At 40.4% G+C, this 18,137-nt stretch overlaps 2 protein-coding genes across 3 annotated transcripts in view; one reads left to right on the forward strand and one right to left on the reverse strand.

The window, feature by feature from the left end:
- Nucleotides 1-234: 234 nt before the first annotated feature.
- LOC122218480 lies at nt 235-8,351 on the reverse strand. Its single transcript, XM_042936704.1, has 5 exons — nt 8,203-8,351; nt 7,268-8,126; nt 6,541-6,675; nt 2,432-2,537; nt 235-353 (listed from the first exon to the last, which is right to left on the reverse strand). The coding sequence occupies exons 1-5, from the start codon at nt 8,349-8,351 to the stop codon at nt 235-237; spliced, it is 1,368 nt and encodes a 455-aa protein (XP_042792638.1).
- G3BP2 (G3BP stress granule assembly factor 2) overlaps nt 7,703-18,137 on the forward strand; it is a 33,717-nt gene continuing 23,282 nt past the window's right edge. For both annotated transcript variants that reach the window (XM_042936181.1, XM_042936182.1), the window contains exon 1: nt 7,703-7,787. The gene's annotated coding sequence lies outside the window, so the exon portion shown is untranslated. The remainder of the gene's footprint in view (nt 7,788-18,137) is intronic.

An 18,137-nucleotide genomic window follows, 5' to 3' on the forward strand; every position in this document is an offset into this window, starting at 1 on the left:
ATTTTATAGTTAACAAATGGGCAAGCCACCAAATGTGTTATGCACTTTTCTGGATATGTGAGGTATTTTAACACAATGATCAAATGGAGAGGAAGACTATTTCTTTAGACCTTAACCTGTCCCAGGTTTACAAAGATAACGGATGGAAAGATTTCAGGGGAAATTAACATTTGATTCTTTCTTCAGGCCATAATAGCCTTTCTCCTTTTCTGCTCTAAAAGGAATAGATTCATCCTACTCTGGGGAGCAGGTTTCTCTTTGCATCAAAAAGCTTTGCAAGGGAGCCAGCTGCACCAAGAGAACCCTGAAATTCCTGCGTAACATGTTTTCAATCAGGAAGGCTTGCTCCAAGGCTGCGGAGGTTCATAGAAGTAGGATGGGGTATAGTGTCAGGAACCCTGGGGGATTCTGGGGTCTCTTTCTAAATTGGCCACTTCTGCCCTTGTGCAGCTTGCCTACTCTGTGGATTGCTTGTGGAACTGAAATGAATTGTGTTTGAAAGTGTTTTGAAAACTGTAAAATGCTACGCAAATGTAAGTTTTACTTCCAAGCAAATCAAGGAGCAGTCGGTGAAGAAAGGATCAGTTGAGAGCAATGGGTGTATATGCTATTTTAAGCACCAAACATTAAGTGCCCATGTTTATTGAGCATTTACCCATGTGCCAGGCACGGCACCCATCTAATTAGCCCATCTAATCTTCACAGTGCTCTAATAAGGTAAATAAATATTATTGTTCCCATTTTACAGATGAGAAACCCTGAAGCACAGAAAAGTGAAGCATCCTGCCTAAAGTAATATACGTAGGTAATATACCTAATAAGTGATGAGGTGAAGTGAGCACACAAATCCAGGCAGCCTGGTTGCAAAGCCCAGACCACGTTGCTGGCAGCATGATCCTTACTGAATTGGTAGCCAGTCCAAGACATTTGGTATGCTCAAAAGGTTAAATGTTATGTAAGTGTTGGAAGGCTAAAATCGTGATGAGTAACAATACTTTCCAAGAAAAACAAGTATCCTTTCAGGATTTGGATTTGACCCCTAATGCCTAGTCTTCGTATTTTGGGGTCCTACGTAAACCCTACCTCTGTGGGGATGTGTAGCCTTTAAACATGCATGAAAAGTCATCCCTTACACACCTACTTCATCAGCAAAATGGTGATAATGGGGTTGGTTGGTCTTTTAAGATCCAGTTAGGTTGAAAATGGTCACATAAGAAGGTTCAAAGGAAAAGCATGGTAAATTAAAATGACAGCCAAGTATTTTATGCTGAAGTCTGTAATAAAAACAAGAATCAGTTACTCTAATTCTAGTAATTTTACTTTTTTTAGAAATTCACCTGCTAATAATGATTGGATCTGATTCTCTTTCCTTTCCTTCTTTTTTTTTTTAAAGATTATATTTTAAAATAATCTGTGCACCCAACGTGGAGCCCAAATTTGTAATCCTGAGATCAAGAATCTCAGGCTCAACCTACTGCGCCAGCCAGTTGTCCCCCTGCTTTTTTTTTTTTTTTGGATAGGAAAAAAGGTATCAGAGTCATCCCATATGTCTGGCAGCATCTTTTCTTCACCAACGTCAATTGGTAGATTTTTGTCTGATTTGTCTGATTTCTTCTTTTTATTTTTTAGAGAGAATGAGAGAGAGCATGAGTGGGGGAGGAGCAGAGGGAGGGAGGGAGGGAGGGAGGGAGAGAGAGAGAGAGAGAGAGAGAGAGAGAGAGAGAGAATCTCAAGCAGGCCTCATACTCAGTGCAGAGCCTGACACAGGGCTAAATGCCACAACCTTGGGATGATGACCTGAGCCGAAATCAAGAGATGGGAGGCTCAACAGACTTGAGTCACCCAAGTGCCCCTAATTTCTTCTTTATTCATTTCTTTTGTTTTACCATCTACATCTTTTGTTATACCACCTGTATTTCTGCTCAGATGATATAAATTATTTATGGATATGTTATGAGAGGGAAGGGAGAGCCGAGAGGATGAAAAATTAATCCCATCCCGTAGGTACTAAGGCAATGCCTTCACTGTTTACTAATGTTTTTTTTATTGTGAAATTAACATATGACTATAGAAGAGTAGGAGGTACAGAAAAACATTAAGCTGACCAAAAGCATGAAACATGTTCCTACTTAATAGCAAATTGAGTACCATATTTTTTATTTAAGATTGCATCACAAATGTTTGGCTTAAGATTGAAACATAAATATGTAACATAAAAATACATTTTTGAGTACTGAAACTTACAGTTTAGACATAGATTTGTCAGGAATATGTGAATTATTTAACCATTCACTTCTGGATATTTAAGATGCCTCTTTTTTCTTAATTTATTTTTTAAATTTATTTTTAAGATGCCTCCAGTTTTTAAATGATGAAAACAAATAATATCACAATGATATTTTTCAAGATTTTATTTTTAAGTAATCTCTACCTACACACAGTGTAGGTCTTGAACTCATAACCTCGACATCAAGAGTTGCGTGCATCACCAACTGAGCCAGCCGGTTGCCCCGACTATGAACTTCTTGGTGCATATCCTAAGAGGGATAAATACATAGAAATGGAATTATTGGCTTAAAAAGTGCAAACATTTTAAAGGTTTTGATATGTCTTGCCAAATTGCTTTTTTAAAAGGTTGAATTAATATTTACTTGCAACAAAAATATACAAAGGGGCTTGGTTTTGCGTATTAGGTGTTTTCACTTACAAATATTTACACTTATTTATGATTTGCCATTGTTTTATTTCAACAGCTCTTTATATGTGCTTAACACTATGTACTTTTTTTCTATAAATTGGACATCCTTTGCATTTTTGTTGATTAGGTTTTCATGTTGATTTCTCACCAAGTTTGTTAGTCCTTTGACTCAAATTTGTGACAGAAGTGTGCAGGTACATAGCTTGTATTTATTTTGGTTATATTCTCATAATTTTCTTTATAATTGATTCTATTGCCTCTAAGCTTAAAAGGTCATTCCTCACCTATGTAATCACTGGAAAACAAAACATGAAGCAGACCCATGTACTAACATAAAAGGATGCCTAAGTTATACTATCAAGATAAAAAGTAGTGTCCTGCAAAACAGTGTTTAATTATGATCCCATTTCTCTCCATCTTTCTCTCCCTCTATTTTTCTTTAAAGATTTTTTTAAGGGGGCACCTGGGTGGCTCAGCTGGTCGAGTGTCCGACTTCGGCTCAGGTCATGATTTCCTGGTTGGTGAGTTCAAGCCCTACATCCGGCTCTCTGCTGTCAGCACAGAGCCTGCCTCTCTTTCTGCCCCTCCCCCGTGTGCGTGTGTGCGCACGCGCTCTCTCAAAAATAAATGAAAACATTTTTAAAAAAGGCAAAACCACCGCAAATACTAGGAGTCCAGGAGAAAGACTGTTGTGTCCTCCCTCTTCTCTCAAATGGTCACTTAGTCAATTCATGGAAGCTCTTACGGGGGCACTTTTACTCAGCCAGTGCCAGGTGCTGGATTAGACAGGCAAACATGAGTTCTTCCCCCATGGAACTTACAGGGTGCATGTATACAAGAGGGGAAATATCAGATATTGAATTATAAATTGAAATATTCAGTGTTGTGAAGAAGTGCAAAATGCTGTTCAGTATCCCTGTGCAGCATCACTTAACAGTACCCTCTACTGTCATTTTCTCCCTACTGCCTTTCTGTCTCCCTTTTTTACTGTGTCTCTCTCCCTTTTTCTATTTTTATTTCCTCTTCTTGTTCTCTGTCTTTTCTTTCCCTCTCTTCCTCTCTTCCTCTCTCCCAGTTCCCTGAAGACACTATGTTTCAATTATTTTTGCCTCATTCTGAGCCTAGTGCTCTGATTGATACATTGACAATCAATGGTGGCTGCTGAATGAATGAATCCCAGGAGTCTTAAAGGGTGGACTCCTGCAGGACAACCTGTAGATTACCATTGTATTTCTATTTATTAAAAAAAATAAATCTAGAGAATGTAGGAACTATAGAATATATAAAGTATACAAAATAACAATAGAACACAGCTGAGATAAACTTGTAGACTGTTTAAGCGGGTGTTAGGTTAATTGAAATTCTAAGGATAGTTTGTGTAAGGGAAAATCCTACCTAACTCACCTTTAGGATGCTTAAGTGAGTTATTTCAGTAAGAGTACTTTAGGAGAAATCAGTAGATGCAATTTACTTTGCTTTTTCACAGATGTTTTTTGTTTTTAAGTAGGCTTCCCACCCAGTGCGGAGCCCAACAGAGGGCTTGAACTCATGACCTTGAGATCAAGACCTGAGCTGAGATCCAAGAGTCAGATACTTAACCAAGTGAGCCACCCAGGCACCCCTTTCACAAACTTGATAAAGGTTCGAATCCAAGGTCCACCCTGTGACAGGATATATGGCTGATGTGTCAAAGGAAGAGTAGAGTGTGTAAGAGAAAAAGTGGCAAGAAAAGAGGCAGAAGTAACATAAGGACTAAATCAGGTAGACCTTGTAGGCCAGACAGGACGTGAAATTTTATTGGGTTGCCTTTGGAAGGAAAATTTTGAAAATGTCATCTGATTGACAGCTATAAAGGATCTGGTTGTTGTGCCTGTGAGACTAGACTGTAGTAGGATAAGAATGGAAGCACCAAGACCAAGTTGGAAGGCTGTTTCAGTAGGCAGTAGTGGCCTGGACTATAATAGCAGTAATAGGGATGAGAAGTGTTTAATCCAGATTAAATATTGAAGGTAGAGGGAATAAGTTTATTGATGATTGGCTGTGTGGTGTGAGAGAGTCAAGGGTGACAAACATTTTTGGTCGGAGCCACTGAATGAATGCAATTCATACTGGTCTCCCTGCCTTATAGTCTATTCAGGGAGGGGGTGTTTCATGGAGGTTGTATTTAAAGGGCAGGGACATTAGGAGGCTACTGCAGTCATTCTGGAAAGGTGAAAGGGGCCTGAACCCGAGCAGAGGCTATAAGTATGGAGAGGCATTCAAAGGGCACAGACTTGAGAGATCCTTAGAAGTTAAAATCACCATTTAGGAAACAGTTTAGGGGGTTTTTTTTTTTGGTTTTTTTTTTTAACGTTTATTTATTTTTGAGACAGAGAGAGACAGAGCATGAGCAGGGGAGGGTCAGAGAGAGAGGGAGACACAGAATCTGAAACAGGCTCCAGGCTCTGAGCTGTCAGCACAGAGCCCGACGCGGGGCTTGAACTCACAGACCGTGAGATCATGACCTGAGCCGAAGTCAGCCGCTTAACTGACTGAGCCACCCAGGCGCCCCTAGGGTTTTTTTTACTAAAATTAAAGATAGCTGAATATTTACCCTAGAGCAGGGGGTGCCTGGGGCCTGTTTTTGGATAGCCCTAGAGCTCAGCAAGTTTCTTACATATTTAAAGGATTAAAAAAGGGGGTGGGGTGGGATATGTAACAGACCATTTTTGGCCCCCAAATTTAAAATATTTACTATCTGGCCCTTTACAGTGTAAGTTTCCCAGCCCGTGCTTTAGTTCAGTGGTTTTTATTTTTATTTATTTTTTTAAAGTATACAGTTTATTAGTTTTTTTTTTTTTTAATGTTTATTTATTTTGAGACACAGAGAATGAGCAGGGGAAGAGCAGAAAGACACAGAATCCGAAACAGGCTCCAGGCTCCGAGCTGTCAGCACAGAGCCCGACGCGGGGCTCGAACTCCCAAACCGTGAGATCATGACCTGAGCCAAAGCCGGATGCTCAGCCGACTGAGCCACCCAGGCGCCCCAGTTCAGTGGTTTTTAAAGTGTGGTTACTACACAGCAACAGCATCACCTGGGAGCTTGTTAGAAATGTAAATTCTCAGGCCTCAACACAAACTTGTTGAATCAAAAATCCTGGGCTTGGGGGCTCAGCAATCTTTGTTTTAACAAGCTCTCCAGGTGATTCTGATGTATGTTAATTTTTGAGAACCATTCCCCTAGGGAAACCTTTGTACCTGTGCATCAGGATACATTATCTTGAAGAGTAATAGTGGTTATGCATAAGAACCCCAAACTGGAAACAATCAAAATGTCAATCAGCAGTACAGGAGATAAGTGTAAATCATGGCAGTTAATACAGTGAGCGTATTCCATAGCTTGTGATTAAGGGCTTGGAGTGTGATGGCAGACTGTGTTTGAATCCCAGCTCCAACAGTAGCTGTGTGACCTTAATTTGATCTCTCTAAACTTCAGCTTCCTCATTTGTAAAATGGGCATAAAAATAATAACTACTCTATAGGGTTATTGTTACGCCTAAACAATTACAAAAAGGAATTTGAAGAGTGCTTGGTACAGAAGTATTAAAGGGTAATCTGCATGTAATATATTATGCTTTAAAGGAACAAAAAAAAAGTAAAAGTTCATTTCACAAAAGTTACAATCTGCTCAAATATTTTTCATGTAACAAAATGATTAGGCAAACTAAGGTAAAAACAATGTAGTTTTTGGAGATTCAGATGTTGGTACTGCCTCTGGAAACCTCAGTTTGCACATGTGGAAAATACTTTAAAATTGCTCTTAAAGGATTAAGAAAACTAATGAAAGGTCTATGCCCGCTTACGTTTGGTACATGGGCGCGTAATAAATGTATTCTTTGCTTTTCTATTTGCCATTTCATTTCTTTTGCCATTTCCTCAGCTCTTCCTTCCAAAATTCTTCTGCTGTCTCCACAGTCTTTGAGAAACATCGCCAGAACCTAGGTGCAAAGTGGCTTCCTTGACTATAAGGAGATTTGGCTTTCCCCATGAATCAAGGTCACTAGAGTCAGTGTCTAGTGTTGTCCCAGCTACGCCCTGGGGCCAAGTCTGGGCCTAGATCTAGGACAGGGCTGTAATCCTGCTATCTCCTGAGATTTCAGCCTTTTTAGAGGCCTTAGTATGTAACACCCTTATTATGTATTTAGCAACACCTAAATACATAACAGGCACACAAAGAAATAGATTATTTTCCCCTCTGTGCAGGCCACAGCATATTTTTCTATATCCCTGGGCCTAACACCTACTAGGCCCCGGAACGTATTTTGCTTTGGGTTGTTAGGCTGAATTTGACCTTCTCGGTGGAGTTTTAAATCTCCATTTCCTAGGATGGGTTAATAATGTAGGTGAATTTAGGGTACAAATAGCTGAAACCACTGGCTGCATTTTATGTTTGTCTAGAGCAGCAACCTGCAGACACCTAGTTAAAAGAGAAAATTACTAAATCCCTTCTCTTTTAACATTAATAATCAAAAGAGACTAGAAATATCGGTCTCCAAAAAACGGCGCAAAAGACACAGCGCAGCAGCCAACCGGGTTCGTGTTCTGGTGCGATTCAGAAGGGCGGCGAGGCCAGAGCCTTAGGGCAGTAGAAAGGCAGCCTCCTTGTGACGTCAAATCAGCGGACTCTCGCCCCGGCTTCAGGCCGGTTCCGGTTCCCCGGCTTTCTGGGCGCGAGAATACGTGAGCGCGGCGGCGTTCTGCGCGTGCTCCGCAGAGAAACGCGAGAAGGTTGGGTCCTGCTCGCGAAGGAGATGCGTGATTGGCTGAAGTCGTGCTGGGGGGTTCCCCAGCCCTTTCGGCAGGGGTAAAACAATAAGAGGGGGCGGCGGCAAAGGGGGCGGGACGTCCGTGTTCCTTGTCGCTCGCCGCAGCGCCTGGCGCCCGGGAAGAGGTGGTTGTAAGGGAAGCGAGCTCGCGACTCTCCGGCTTCCGAGGCTTCAGGTTTGTCGGAGGGAGGGGGTGGCGAGCGAGAAGAAGCCACTGCAGCCGGTCCTCGGCGACTCTCCTGTTGACCTCCGCGCGACGTACCCGCCGCCGCTGTTGGTTGGAGGTGTGTACGGGGGCCGGGAAGGGAGGTTGGTGTGGTGGTCGGAAGGGGACATTCCCTTCGCTGGCCGCGGCTCGAGGCAACCGTCCTGTGCGTGAGCCCCAGTGTCGGAGGTGTCGGGGCAGAGAGAGACATTGTTCTTGCTGGCTGCCTACGCTGCCGTGTGTGCGTGGAAGAAGCCGAGCCTTTCCTCGCAGGTGAGGGATAGGAGGCCGCGTGAGAAGGGAGGTGACTGGCGTGCGTTGTGTGGACGGAGGGCTCCGCGGGCACAGGTGGGGCCCGGATTTGTTGGAGATGAGGTGGCGAGCTGGGAAAGGGGACGCAGCAGCTCCCAAAGGCGCGCTGGTGGAGGCTCAATTCGGGACGTGGAGGAGTGGGCTTTCTGGAGAGGATGGTTTAGGGTGGGGAGCCCACCAGCCTTGTCTTCGAGTCGTTTGCGTCTCTTATTCCCGGTTTCAGGGGAGCGGGGAGGCCGTCGCCGCCCCGCCCGTGGGGGAGGGGAAAAGAGGCTGTGTCGGCGGAGGCAGAAGCGACGCAGATGCGAAAGTAGCGGCCTGCGGGCACCATTTCTGTGCACCGAAACAGAATCCGGGTTTGAAAGCAGCCGCCGCTTTGCTTACCCAGTATCTAGTGTTCCGCGGTCTTTGACTCTCCCCTCACCCCGCACCTTGGGTTTATCCCCAACGTGTTCAGAAACCCGGTTTATGTATGTGTGTGTGTGTGTGTGTGTATGTATGTATGTAACGTGCATCTTCTTCCTACTCTTTTTATGCAGACAATCCTTTATTGATCCAGGAGTAGAAGAGGTGTTTGAGTGCTTTGAGGAATGGGTTTCTTCCTCTTCCCCCACTTTTGGGCTGGGGGCGGGAAGGATAGTCTAGGAGAGAAACATAAGCTTCCCTATATTGTGTTGATTTTTGTTAGTTGAATCTGATTGAATTTTATCTGCGTCTTTAAAAAGCGGATTTCTTAAGATGGCTCTATGCCGATTTGGAGCGAATATAGATTTGCATCTACAGTTTTCCGCATAGATCAATTCCCCCCCCCCCCCACGCATACCTAATTTCTTAACAGATTTTTTTTTTTTTCCCCGACGGTAGGTGCTTTTGATCCCTTTAAAAAAACAACAAAACTCGTGCACGGAAGCTGGAACGATAGTAAAGTTGACCCCCCCCCCCCAATATAATTGTTATGGTTTCAAATTGGGTTAAAATACTGGTTTTTAGGTTCAAGGCTCCACACACCGTGTTAGTCCTCCAAATGTGAGCATTTCCTGTACCTGGATCTCTGAACCATAAACCGCAATTAGGGAACCCTATATGTTAGAGGGAAAGAAGATGAGAATTCCTTGTCTAGCTCCATATTTGGCAGTTAATATAGCCTTAGAGATGTGAACAAAGTTTCTAAGTAAACATTTAGCCCTTTTAGTATCCAATGTTATTTTGATATCCAAAATTCTTGGTCTTAAAAGATAGATGGTATGATTAGTTTGAATTTAGAACGGGATTATGTGTAGTTTCTTTGGTGATAGTACCTCCTGCTTTCTTAAATTTTTAGGATTAGTCATGTGTGTCCCTATGTTATAACCATCTCTCCAGGCTGTTTAATTCTGAAAGGCTATTGGGATTGTAGGGAGGATAAGGACCTCAAATGGATTGCTTGTTAAGAACTGTTATGGTTCAGGTTTTTTAATATTTGGGGTTGAAATATTAGTGGTGAAGAAGTGTTAAGAGTGAAGAGAATCAGAATACTTGTGGGTTTCTTAGGGATCAGAAGTAGAAGAAAGAAGAAAATAAGTCTTAATTTGGTAGCCTAAATGAGTGTTCAGTAGTAGCTGAGCAGCCAGTTCTTGAGTTTCAGTAATATTGGCACTGTTGGTAGCAGGAAATAATTGCCCATATTTTACTTATGAGAAATCAAAAATGAAAATTTTGATAGCAGTTGTTGAAAATCTGTAAATAACTAATTGTGTGTTTAGATTCTTAACAGTTTCCTTATTGTGAAGAATTATTCCTGTTGATTCCCCGTTATCAGAATCGAAGATTCCTGGGGCGCCTGAGTGGCCCAGTTGGTTAAACATCCAACTCTGATTTCTGCTCAGGTCATGACAGCAGGAGCCTGCTTGGGATTCTCTCTCCCTCTCTCACTGCCTCTCCCCCCTCAAACACACACTCTCTCAAAATAAATAAACATTAAAAAAAGTTTTTAAAAAAAATACAAACTTTTTTTTAAGGATTGAAAGTTCATTCTTAGGTTTCTTTAAGACTTTTCCCCCACATTTTACACTGAGTTGATATAGAGGCAGGGAATGACGCCCCCCCCCCCTTTATTTTAAATTGTTTTTTTAATGTTTATTTGTTTTTGAGAGACAGACAGACAGACAGAGGATCCGAAACAGGCTCCAGGCTCTGAGCTGTCAGCACAGAGCCTGATGTGGGGCTCAAACTCAGGACTTGTGAGATCATGACCTGAGCCAAAGTCAGATGCTTAACCGACTGAGCCACCCAGGCACCAGTGATCCCTTCTAAAGTCTGGGTTTGATAGGTACAACTTGAGGGTGCTTCTGAATTTAAATTCAGTAGAATTTCATCAGCAAACAAGGCTTGGTTACATTACTCTGCAGTGATGGACACTTGATTAAGAGCTGCTAAGACAAATTGATTCTTCGCCCAGAACTCTGGACTGGCTTCAGAAGGAGTAGAATCAGTTTCTTGATGGCTGTGCCTCAGCTTATTCACATCTTTTAATTTCTAGGTATTTTACCTTATTTTGGTATAGCATTGTGGGTATTTTGGGATGACTCCTGGGTTTTTTGTCTTTTATTACTGTCTTCTGTTTCTTAGCTCCTTCCAACAGTACCAAATAAGCTAACAGTTTTACTTAAAAAGAATTTTTTTATATTTTTGCATTTGTAGCTGTTCTTTTTCATTTAGCTGTTCTTTTTCATTTATCGGGTTTTTTATTGTTTTTTTGTTTTTGTTTTTGATTTTTGAGGAGAGAGGTACAGAGAGAATCCTAAGAGGACTCTGCTCTCTGCTCTGTCTGATGCCGGGCTTGATCTCACAATCCGTGAGAATCATGACTGGAGCTGAAACCAAGAGTCAGATGCTTAACCGACTGAGCCACCCAGGCACCCCCCCCCCCTGCCTTTTTTTAAATTTGTTTTTAGTGTTTATTATTTTTGAGAGAGAGAGAGACAATGCGTGAGTGGGGGAGGTGCAGAGACAGCATAATACTTGGTCACTTTCAAGAGTTTCTGAACTTTAAGTTTTGCCTCCTTACTTTTGGGGCCTGAGGAAAGGCTGAATCTACAACTACCTTTTATTTATTTCTGCCACTGGTACTTGATCTTGTTTGTGATGCTTTCATTTTATGGTCTGCTACAACAAATTGAAGGTTTCTGCTCTAAAGAGGTGTTCATTGTTGGGGCGACTGACTGGCTCAGTCAGTAGAACTTGCCGCTCTTTCAATTTTTTTTTTTAAGTTTATTTATTTTTGAGAGAGAGAGAGAGAGCATGAGTTGGGGAAGGAGAGAGAAATCCCAAGCAGGCTCCCCACTGTCAGCGCAGAGCCCGGTGCAGGGTTCGAACTCATGAACAGTGAGATCATGAGATCGATCATGACCTGAGCCCAATCAAGAGTTGGATGCCTAACTGAGCCACCCAGGCGCCCCTAGAACATGCCACTCTTGATTTCAGGGTTGTGAGTTCCAGCCCCACGTTGGATGTAGAGATTACTTAAAAATTAAAAAAAAAAAAATCTTTAAAAAAAAGAAGGAGATTCATTGCTGTTTTGGTAAAGTCACCTGGAGTTTCAGAAGTTCCAGTTTTAGTACGTGATTAAGTGTTGAGAATGGGTATAGTCCATGGCTCAGTGACAAAGGGGTTAGGCCTGACTACTGGGGAAAGGTAGTTCAGTACCCAGTAGAGATTAGCTATGTCCTAGCATAGACATAGCCTTTGGTAGCATAGTTTCTTTCTGGTAAAGAATTGCATCCTGTCACTAGAGATCTTATTATTTTTATAGGAATCAAGATATAGTACATATAACCTTACAGTAGGCTGAAAAAATATTTTTTGTAGGTTAAAAAAATTTTTGTAATTGTCATTTTCTTTGAGTTTCCTGATTATTTATTTTTTAAATAAGATGACATAGCTCAGCTTCTTAGCAGTTTTCATTTGCGTTATTTTTTTCTCCACGCATTGAAATAGCCACCAAATGTGACCTGGAATTTCATGTCTGTAATTTGCAGTGAGTGAAATCTCCCCGCCAGAACTTGGGCAGTTACCACTTTTTATAAATTGTGGTCAGGACACTCCGGGCTCCTCAAAGAGTGAAGTTTTGATTGTGTGTTTTGATGTTTATATACTGTGGTGGTTGCTGGCAGGTGTTTGAAGCTAATAGTTATAGTTAAATGTTATGATTATATGTAGATCTATCACCGTGTGGATAATGGAGACGTCGCTTTAATAAGAATGGAGATGCCATTTCAGAGATCCCTGAGATTAAAGAGAACTGTTGGAATACAAAATTATTTTGCTTGGGGCCTTTTTTTTTTTTTTTTTAAGTTACGTATTTTAAGAGAGTTGTGAGTGGGGAAAGAGCAGAAAGAAAGGGGGAGAGAATCCCAAGCGGGGCTCCATCCTAGCCCTATAAACCGTGAGATTGAGACCTGAGGCTAAATCAAGAGTCAGACACTTAAAGGACTGAGCCATACAGTGTCTCCCTTGTCTTTTCTATTGTAATCTGCTCTGATAACTATTTTGCTATAGTAGATCTGAAAAATTAATTTCATTTTCTTGTCCAGGTGCATGCATAGCCTTTACATTGTTGAAATCATACCTTGTAAGTTTTGAATTGTGTTCAGTGTGTTTTCTTTGGTGGTTTTATTGTCTTTGAAAGTATTTTAATGACTGCACATGAATTGATGTTTTTTATATTATAGTTGGGGTTCAGTTTATTCTATCAGGTAAGCATAGCAAATGTTTTATAAATCACCTTTTGGAAACCTTGATGTTGGAGGGTGCTGCTTAGGATCCTAGGCAGTAAGTTCTTTATTAGTCTTTCTGTATGTAGCTGCTCTATTTTATTTTATTTTATTTTATTTTATTTTATTTTATTTTATTTTATTTTATTTTTTAAGTTTTAATGTTTATTTTTGAGAGAGAGAGAACGAACAGGGAAGGGGACAGAGAGACAGAGAATCCAAAGCGGTCTCCAGGCTCCAAACTTACAGCACAGAGCCGGACGCGGGGCTTGAACCCATGAATCCCGGGATCATGACCCGAGCCACCCAGGCACCCCTAGTTGCTCAATTTTAATTCCAACATGGTATTAGTCTGTTTCTTCCATCTCCATCTACTGAAGCCTATCTTCAATTAGTTGGTGATATTTAAGCACACTTAAACTTCATAAATTGTCACTAATGTAGGCATAATGTCAGAGATTGCCTTTTTGTTTTACTAGTAGTGGTAAGTGTATTCACACACTTTTGGCCTTTATTCTAGAGCCATGTTTTCTTTTTTCTTAATTTTTTTTCTTAAGCTTATTTTTTTAGTACTCTCTACACCCAGTGTGGGGCTCAAACTTATGACCCCAAGATTAAGATGTTGCTTGCTCTACTGACTGAGCCAGCAAGGCACCCCTAGAGTCCTATTTTGTAACCAGTAACATGTATCTGTTAGAAAGTTATCAGAAACTAAGTGAAAATTTTAATGTCTTAATTTAATGTCTTACTAGTGGTGTTAAGAATGGGTATGTAGCTTGCATTCTTTTTTTTTTTTTTTTTTGTAGACCCATAACCCATTTGTATGTATGTTTTTATCATGCTTTTTTCCAAAGATGGAGTTTGTAACATTATTCTACAATTTGGTTATTACTTTTGCAGACGGTCTTTCTTGCCCACATTTATACTTTCCTATCCGCCCCTATTTTACTTTTTTTTTTAAGCTTATTTATTTTTGAGAGAGAGTGGGGAGGGACAGAGAGAGAGGGAGAGACCACCCAGGCATCCTTCTCCTATTTTACTTTAAATCAGTGCATAATTTTGTATTTTATAGCTTTCCATTTAATTGTTTTTTTTTTTTTGTTTTTGAGAGAGAGACAGAGCGTGGGCAGGGCAGGGGCAGAGAGACAGGGAGACACAGAATCAGAAGCAGCCTCCATCCAGGCTCTGGGCTGTCAGCACAGAGCTCGACGAGGGACTCAAACTCTCAAACCATGAGAATGGTCTGGGCTGAAGTCAGCTGCTTAACCGAGTGAGCCATTTAGGTGCCTCCATTTACCTCTTGATGGAATTTAGACTGCTTTATTTATTTATTTATTTATTTTTTTAAGTTTAAAAAGTCTTATTTTGAGAGAAAGAAAAAAATGAGAGTGGGGGAGGGGCAGAGAGAGAGGGAGACAGAGAATATCAAACAGGCTCTGCTCTGCCAGTGCAGAGCCAGATATGAGGTTTGAATTCCTGAACTGCTGCAAGATCATGACCTGAGCTAAAATCCCGATGCTTAACTGACTGAGGCACCCAGGTGCCCCTAGCCTGCTTGATTTTCTTTAGTGGCAATGAACAGTGTTAAATATACATCTCTGTTCAATTGTGTATTTCTTTGTAATGTGTCTTAGAAGTGGCTTAGTGGTTATATATGTTCATTTTTAATTAAGTTGATTAAAACTGCAAAATTACATCTCCTAAAGGTTGTAAAAATGTTTATTTTCACTAACACTGTGTAAGAGCCCATTTTCCCCACACCCCTTAACTGGATATTACCAATCATTTTCATTTTTGTTAATTTTATAGGTGGAAGATACCAACTTTGAATAAATTGCCCCTTTTTTTGAACTGTGGAATGTTCTCAATTTCAGGATATCGTGCTTCTCCTACATTGTGTTGAGGGATTTTCCATGAAAGTTCATGAAATAATTGACATAATGAAGCATAATTGTATTGCCGAATTTAAAATTTGAGGAATAATTTACCAACAGTAGAGACTATTCTTCATGTGCAGTTTAATGACTTTAGACAGACATATAGTTATGAAACCACTACCATGGTCAAGATCCAAGATATTCCCTTCACCAGAAGTTATCTCCTGTTTCTTTATAGTCCTTTGTATCTTCAGTCTCTGATAGGTTTAACCCTGTAGTTTTGCATTTTGCAGAATGTCCTGTCAATAGAATTCTGTAATACTAACTTGTTTAGCTTTCAATAATGCTTTTTTTTTTTAAGTTATGAGAAATCTGTTTTTTTCTAGATACAAGTCCTTTATCATTTCAGACTGGTTTGTCTTTATTTTCTAAGTGATGATTCTAAATGAGAAGTTTTACATTTTGATGGAGGTCCAATTTGTCAGGTTTTTTTAATAATTCTTTTTGTGTCTTACCTACTTTATTTAACCTAAGGTTACAAAAGTTTTCTTTTTAAAAATAGTATATATTTTTATTTTTTTATTTTATTTAATTTTTTTAATTTTTTAACGTTTATTTTTGAGACAGAGTATGAATCGGGGAGGGTCAGAGAGAGAGGGAGACACAGAATCTGAAACAGGCTCCAGGCTCTGAGCTGTCAGCACAGAGCCTGATGTGGGGCTTGAACTCACAGACTGCGAGATCATGACCTGAGCCGAAGTCAGACACCTAACTGACTGAGCCACCCAGGTGCCCCAAAAATAGTATATACTTTAAAATGTTTATTATTTTAGAGAGCATGCACGTTTGGGGCGAGTGGAGGGGCAGAGAGGGGGGACAGAGGATCCAAAGCAGGCTCTGTGCTGACAGCAGAGAGCCCGATGCGGGGGCTCGAACTCATGATCTGTGAGATCATGACCTGGGCCGAAGTTGGACACTCAATTGACTGAGCCACCCAGGCACCCCTAAAAGTTTTCTTCTAGAAGCCTAAAGTTTTAGGTTTTATGTTTAGGTCTGTGGTCCATTTCAAGATGATTTTTATATGCAGGTGAGAAAGTATGAGGCAGACTTCCTTTTGTTCATTTATGTTTTTAAAGTTTATTTATATTGAGAGAGGAGAGCACATGAGCACATGAAAGGGCAGAGAGAAGGGACAGAGAGAGAATCCCAAGTAGGCTCTACACTGTTAGCATGGAGCCCGATAAGGGACTCGGTCTCAAAAATTGTGAAATCATGACCTGAGCTGAAGTCCAACCCTTAACCAACTGAGCCACCAAGTGCCCCCCTTTTGTTTTTAATGTGTGGATGTCAGATTGTCCCCAAATCTTTTTGTTGAAAAGATAAAATTACTTTGGTACCTTTGAAAGGAGTATATTGTGTAGGTCTCTTGTAATGCCAATTTTTGGGGGGTGGGATTTCTAAAATTTCTTAAAGTTCTAAAATTAGAGCTTTAAGTTCTGATTTTAAAGTTTAAAAGTTCTTAAAAGTATTTGTGCCCAAACTGCTATGCTGTATTTCATTGTTGACCTTTTAATATCAAAACACTCTAACTTCATTATTATAGGAGTAGCATGCGTTCATGTAGGTGACTGTGTACACCTGTACATTTACGCATAAATATGCACAGGAGCATAGGTGGTTGGTTAACTTTAAAGATAGCTTAAAATTGCATGCTTAATGATTTTGTTTCATCTATTCACTGACATTTGTCTATAGTTTTATTCATTAGCTATTGAAATATCTTTGTATTTTAGTAGGTTGCTCCTCTTTTTTTAAGAGGTCTTTAGTATCAGAACAGATACTTTAATAGTATTATGAGCACAGTTATGGTGGATGCTACAAAGACGTCTCTTGAGCATCTCCTGGAAGCATGACACTGCCAGGCTTATGCTTAGCATTAGCACAGAGGAGTCTTCCAAATAGAGGGGAGTGCCTATACACATGTACACACATTATTAGGATTAAATGCGTTAATAAGAGCTAAAGAAGAGATACATAATACTAAGGGAAAGAAATGGTTAATCCTGTCTGATGGACCTAGCTCAGAAAGCTAGAGGGAGATTGGAATGAGATCTTGAGCAGGTTTTTGAAGAATGAAAAGGGGAAAGATTCGGTGGTATGAGGTTTCGAGGAGATAGTCATCCCCTAAAAATTCTTTTCTCTTTTAGCTTTGGCTTAGAATATTCACTTCATTTTCTGCATGTCCAGTTTCTTCCTGTTCCAGTTTTCAAGTGGTATATTCTTTGTGGTAGGGCTGTAGCATTTATCACATAATTGTGTTTAGGACTTCTGTCTCCCACTGGACTGTAAATTTCTTTGGAGCAGCAGATGAAGTCCTTCATGTTCACCATTGTTTTTCCTTGCATAATTTCTGACACATGTAGAGTGGACATTCAATAAACATTGAAAGAATGCGTGTTGTCTCACCTATTCACCCAGCATATGTTGAATGAGGTAAGACAGTGGCCTAAAGAATGAAAATCGCAGGTTCAGGGAATGATGGGGAGTGGCATAGTGTTCTTCAAACACAGAATTTGTTACAGAGGTGAGAAATGTGATGGGAGATAAATTTGAAAAGTTGGTTAGGACCATGAATTTCAGGCTGGATTTTTGTGTAATGCCTTATGCTTCAAACTGAATGCAGATGTTTGTATTTAAAGTATGCTGCACATGATAAGCTTGGAAGACTTGAAGATGTAAAGAATGTGAATTCAGTGGGAGCAGAAAGGATGAGACAAATTGCAGAAGACTTTTGAGTTGTTAGGATTTCATCATTTGAAGCTTAAAGAAGGAAAATCATTTAGGACTGAGCATTTGAGCCAAGAAGATGGTGCCATTAACAGAAATAAAGTTTTTTGTGTATCTGGGGAGGGTTGCATATATTGAGTAACCTGTGAAGTCACATGTGGGTATTCAGCAGGGGGTTAAAAATGTAAAATTTGAGTCTATGGTAGAGACCAGCTATCCTTTTTAGGTAGATATGAGAGCTAAAGCCCTTAGATTGTGAAACTGCCAGGTTAGAAGACAGAATTTTGAGAACTTCTGCATTTTGATGAGAAGGAAAGTTGCCTTATCATAGAAATCTAAAAGCATTAGGAGTAGGCTATCAACAATGGTAATGCAGATAAGAGGAAGACTGAGGAAGGTCTTTGGAGTTTTCAGAATTGTGACTTTCTGGAGAATTATATTTAAGGGAGAGCCCAGATTATAATATTTGAGAGTGGAGGAGAGATGAGGAAGACTAATGCACAGTTATTAATTTAGGGAACAATATGATTAATAAAAAGTACTTTGAGAATCCAGAGGAAAGACAGTTATAGTCTTTTGAATCAGGAAAGGTTTTCAGGGGGACAATACCTGGGCCCAAATAAATGCATGGGGTTTCAATCATTAAAGATAGGGAGGGATGGAGTGAGTATTGGAGTAGGAATCTTGTTTAGTAGACTTCTA

Source organism: Panthera leo, chromosome B1 (assembly GCF_018350215.1).
Source record: "Panthera leo isolate Ple1 chromosome B1, P.leo_Ple1_pat1.1, whole genome shotgun sequence".
In the NCBI taxonomy this organism is placed as follows: Eukaryota; Metazoa; Chordata; class Mammalia; order Carnivora; family Felidae; genus Panthera; species Panthera leo.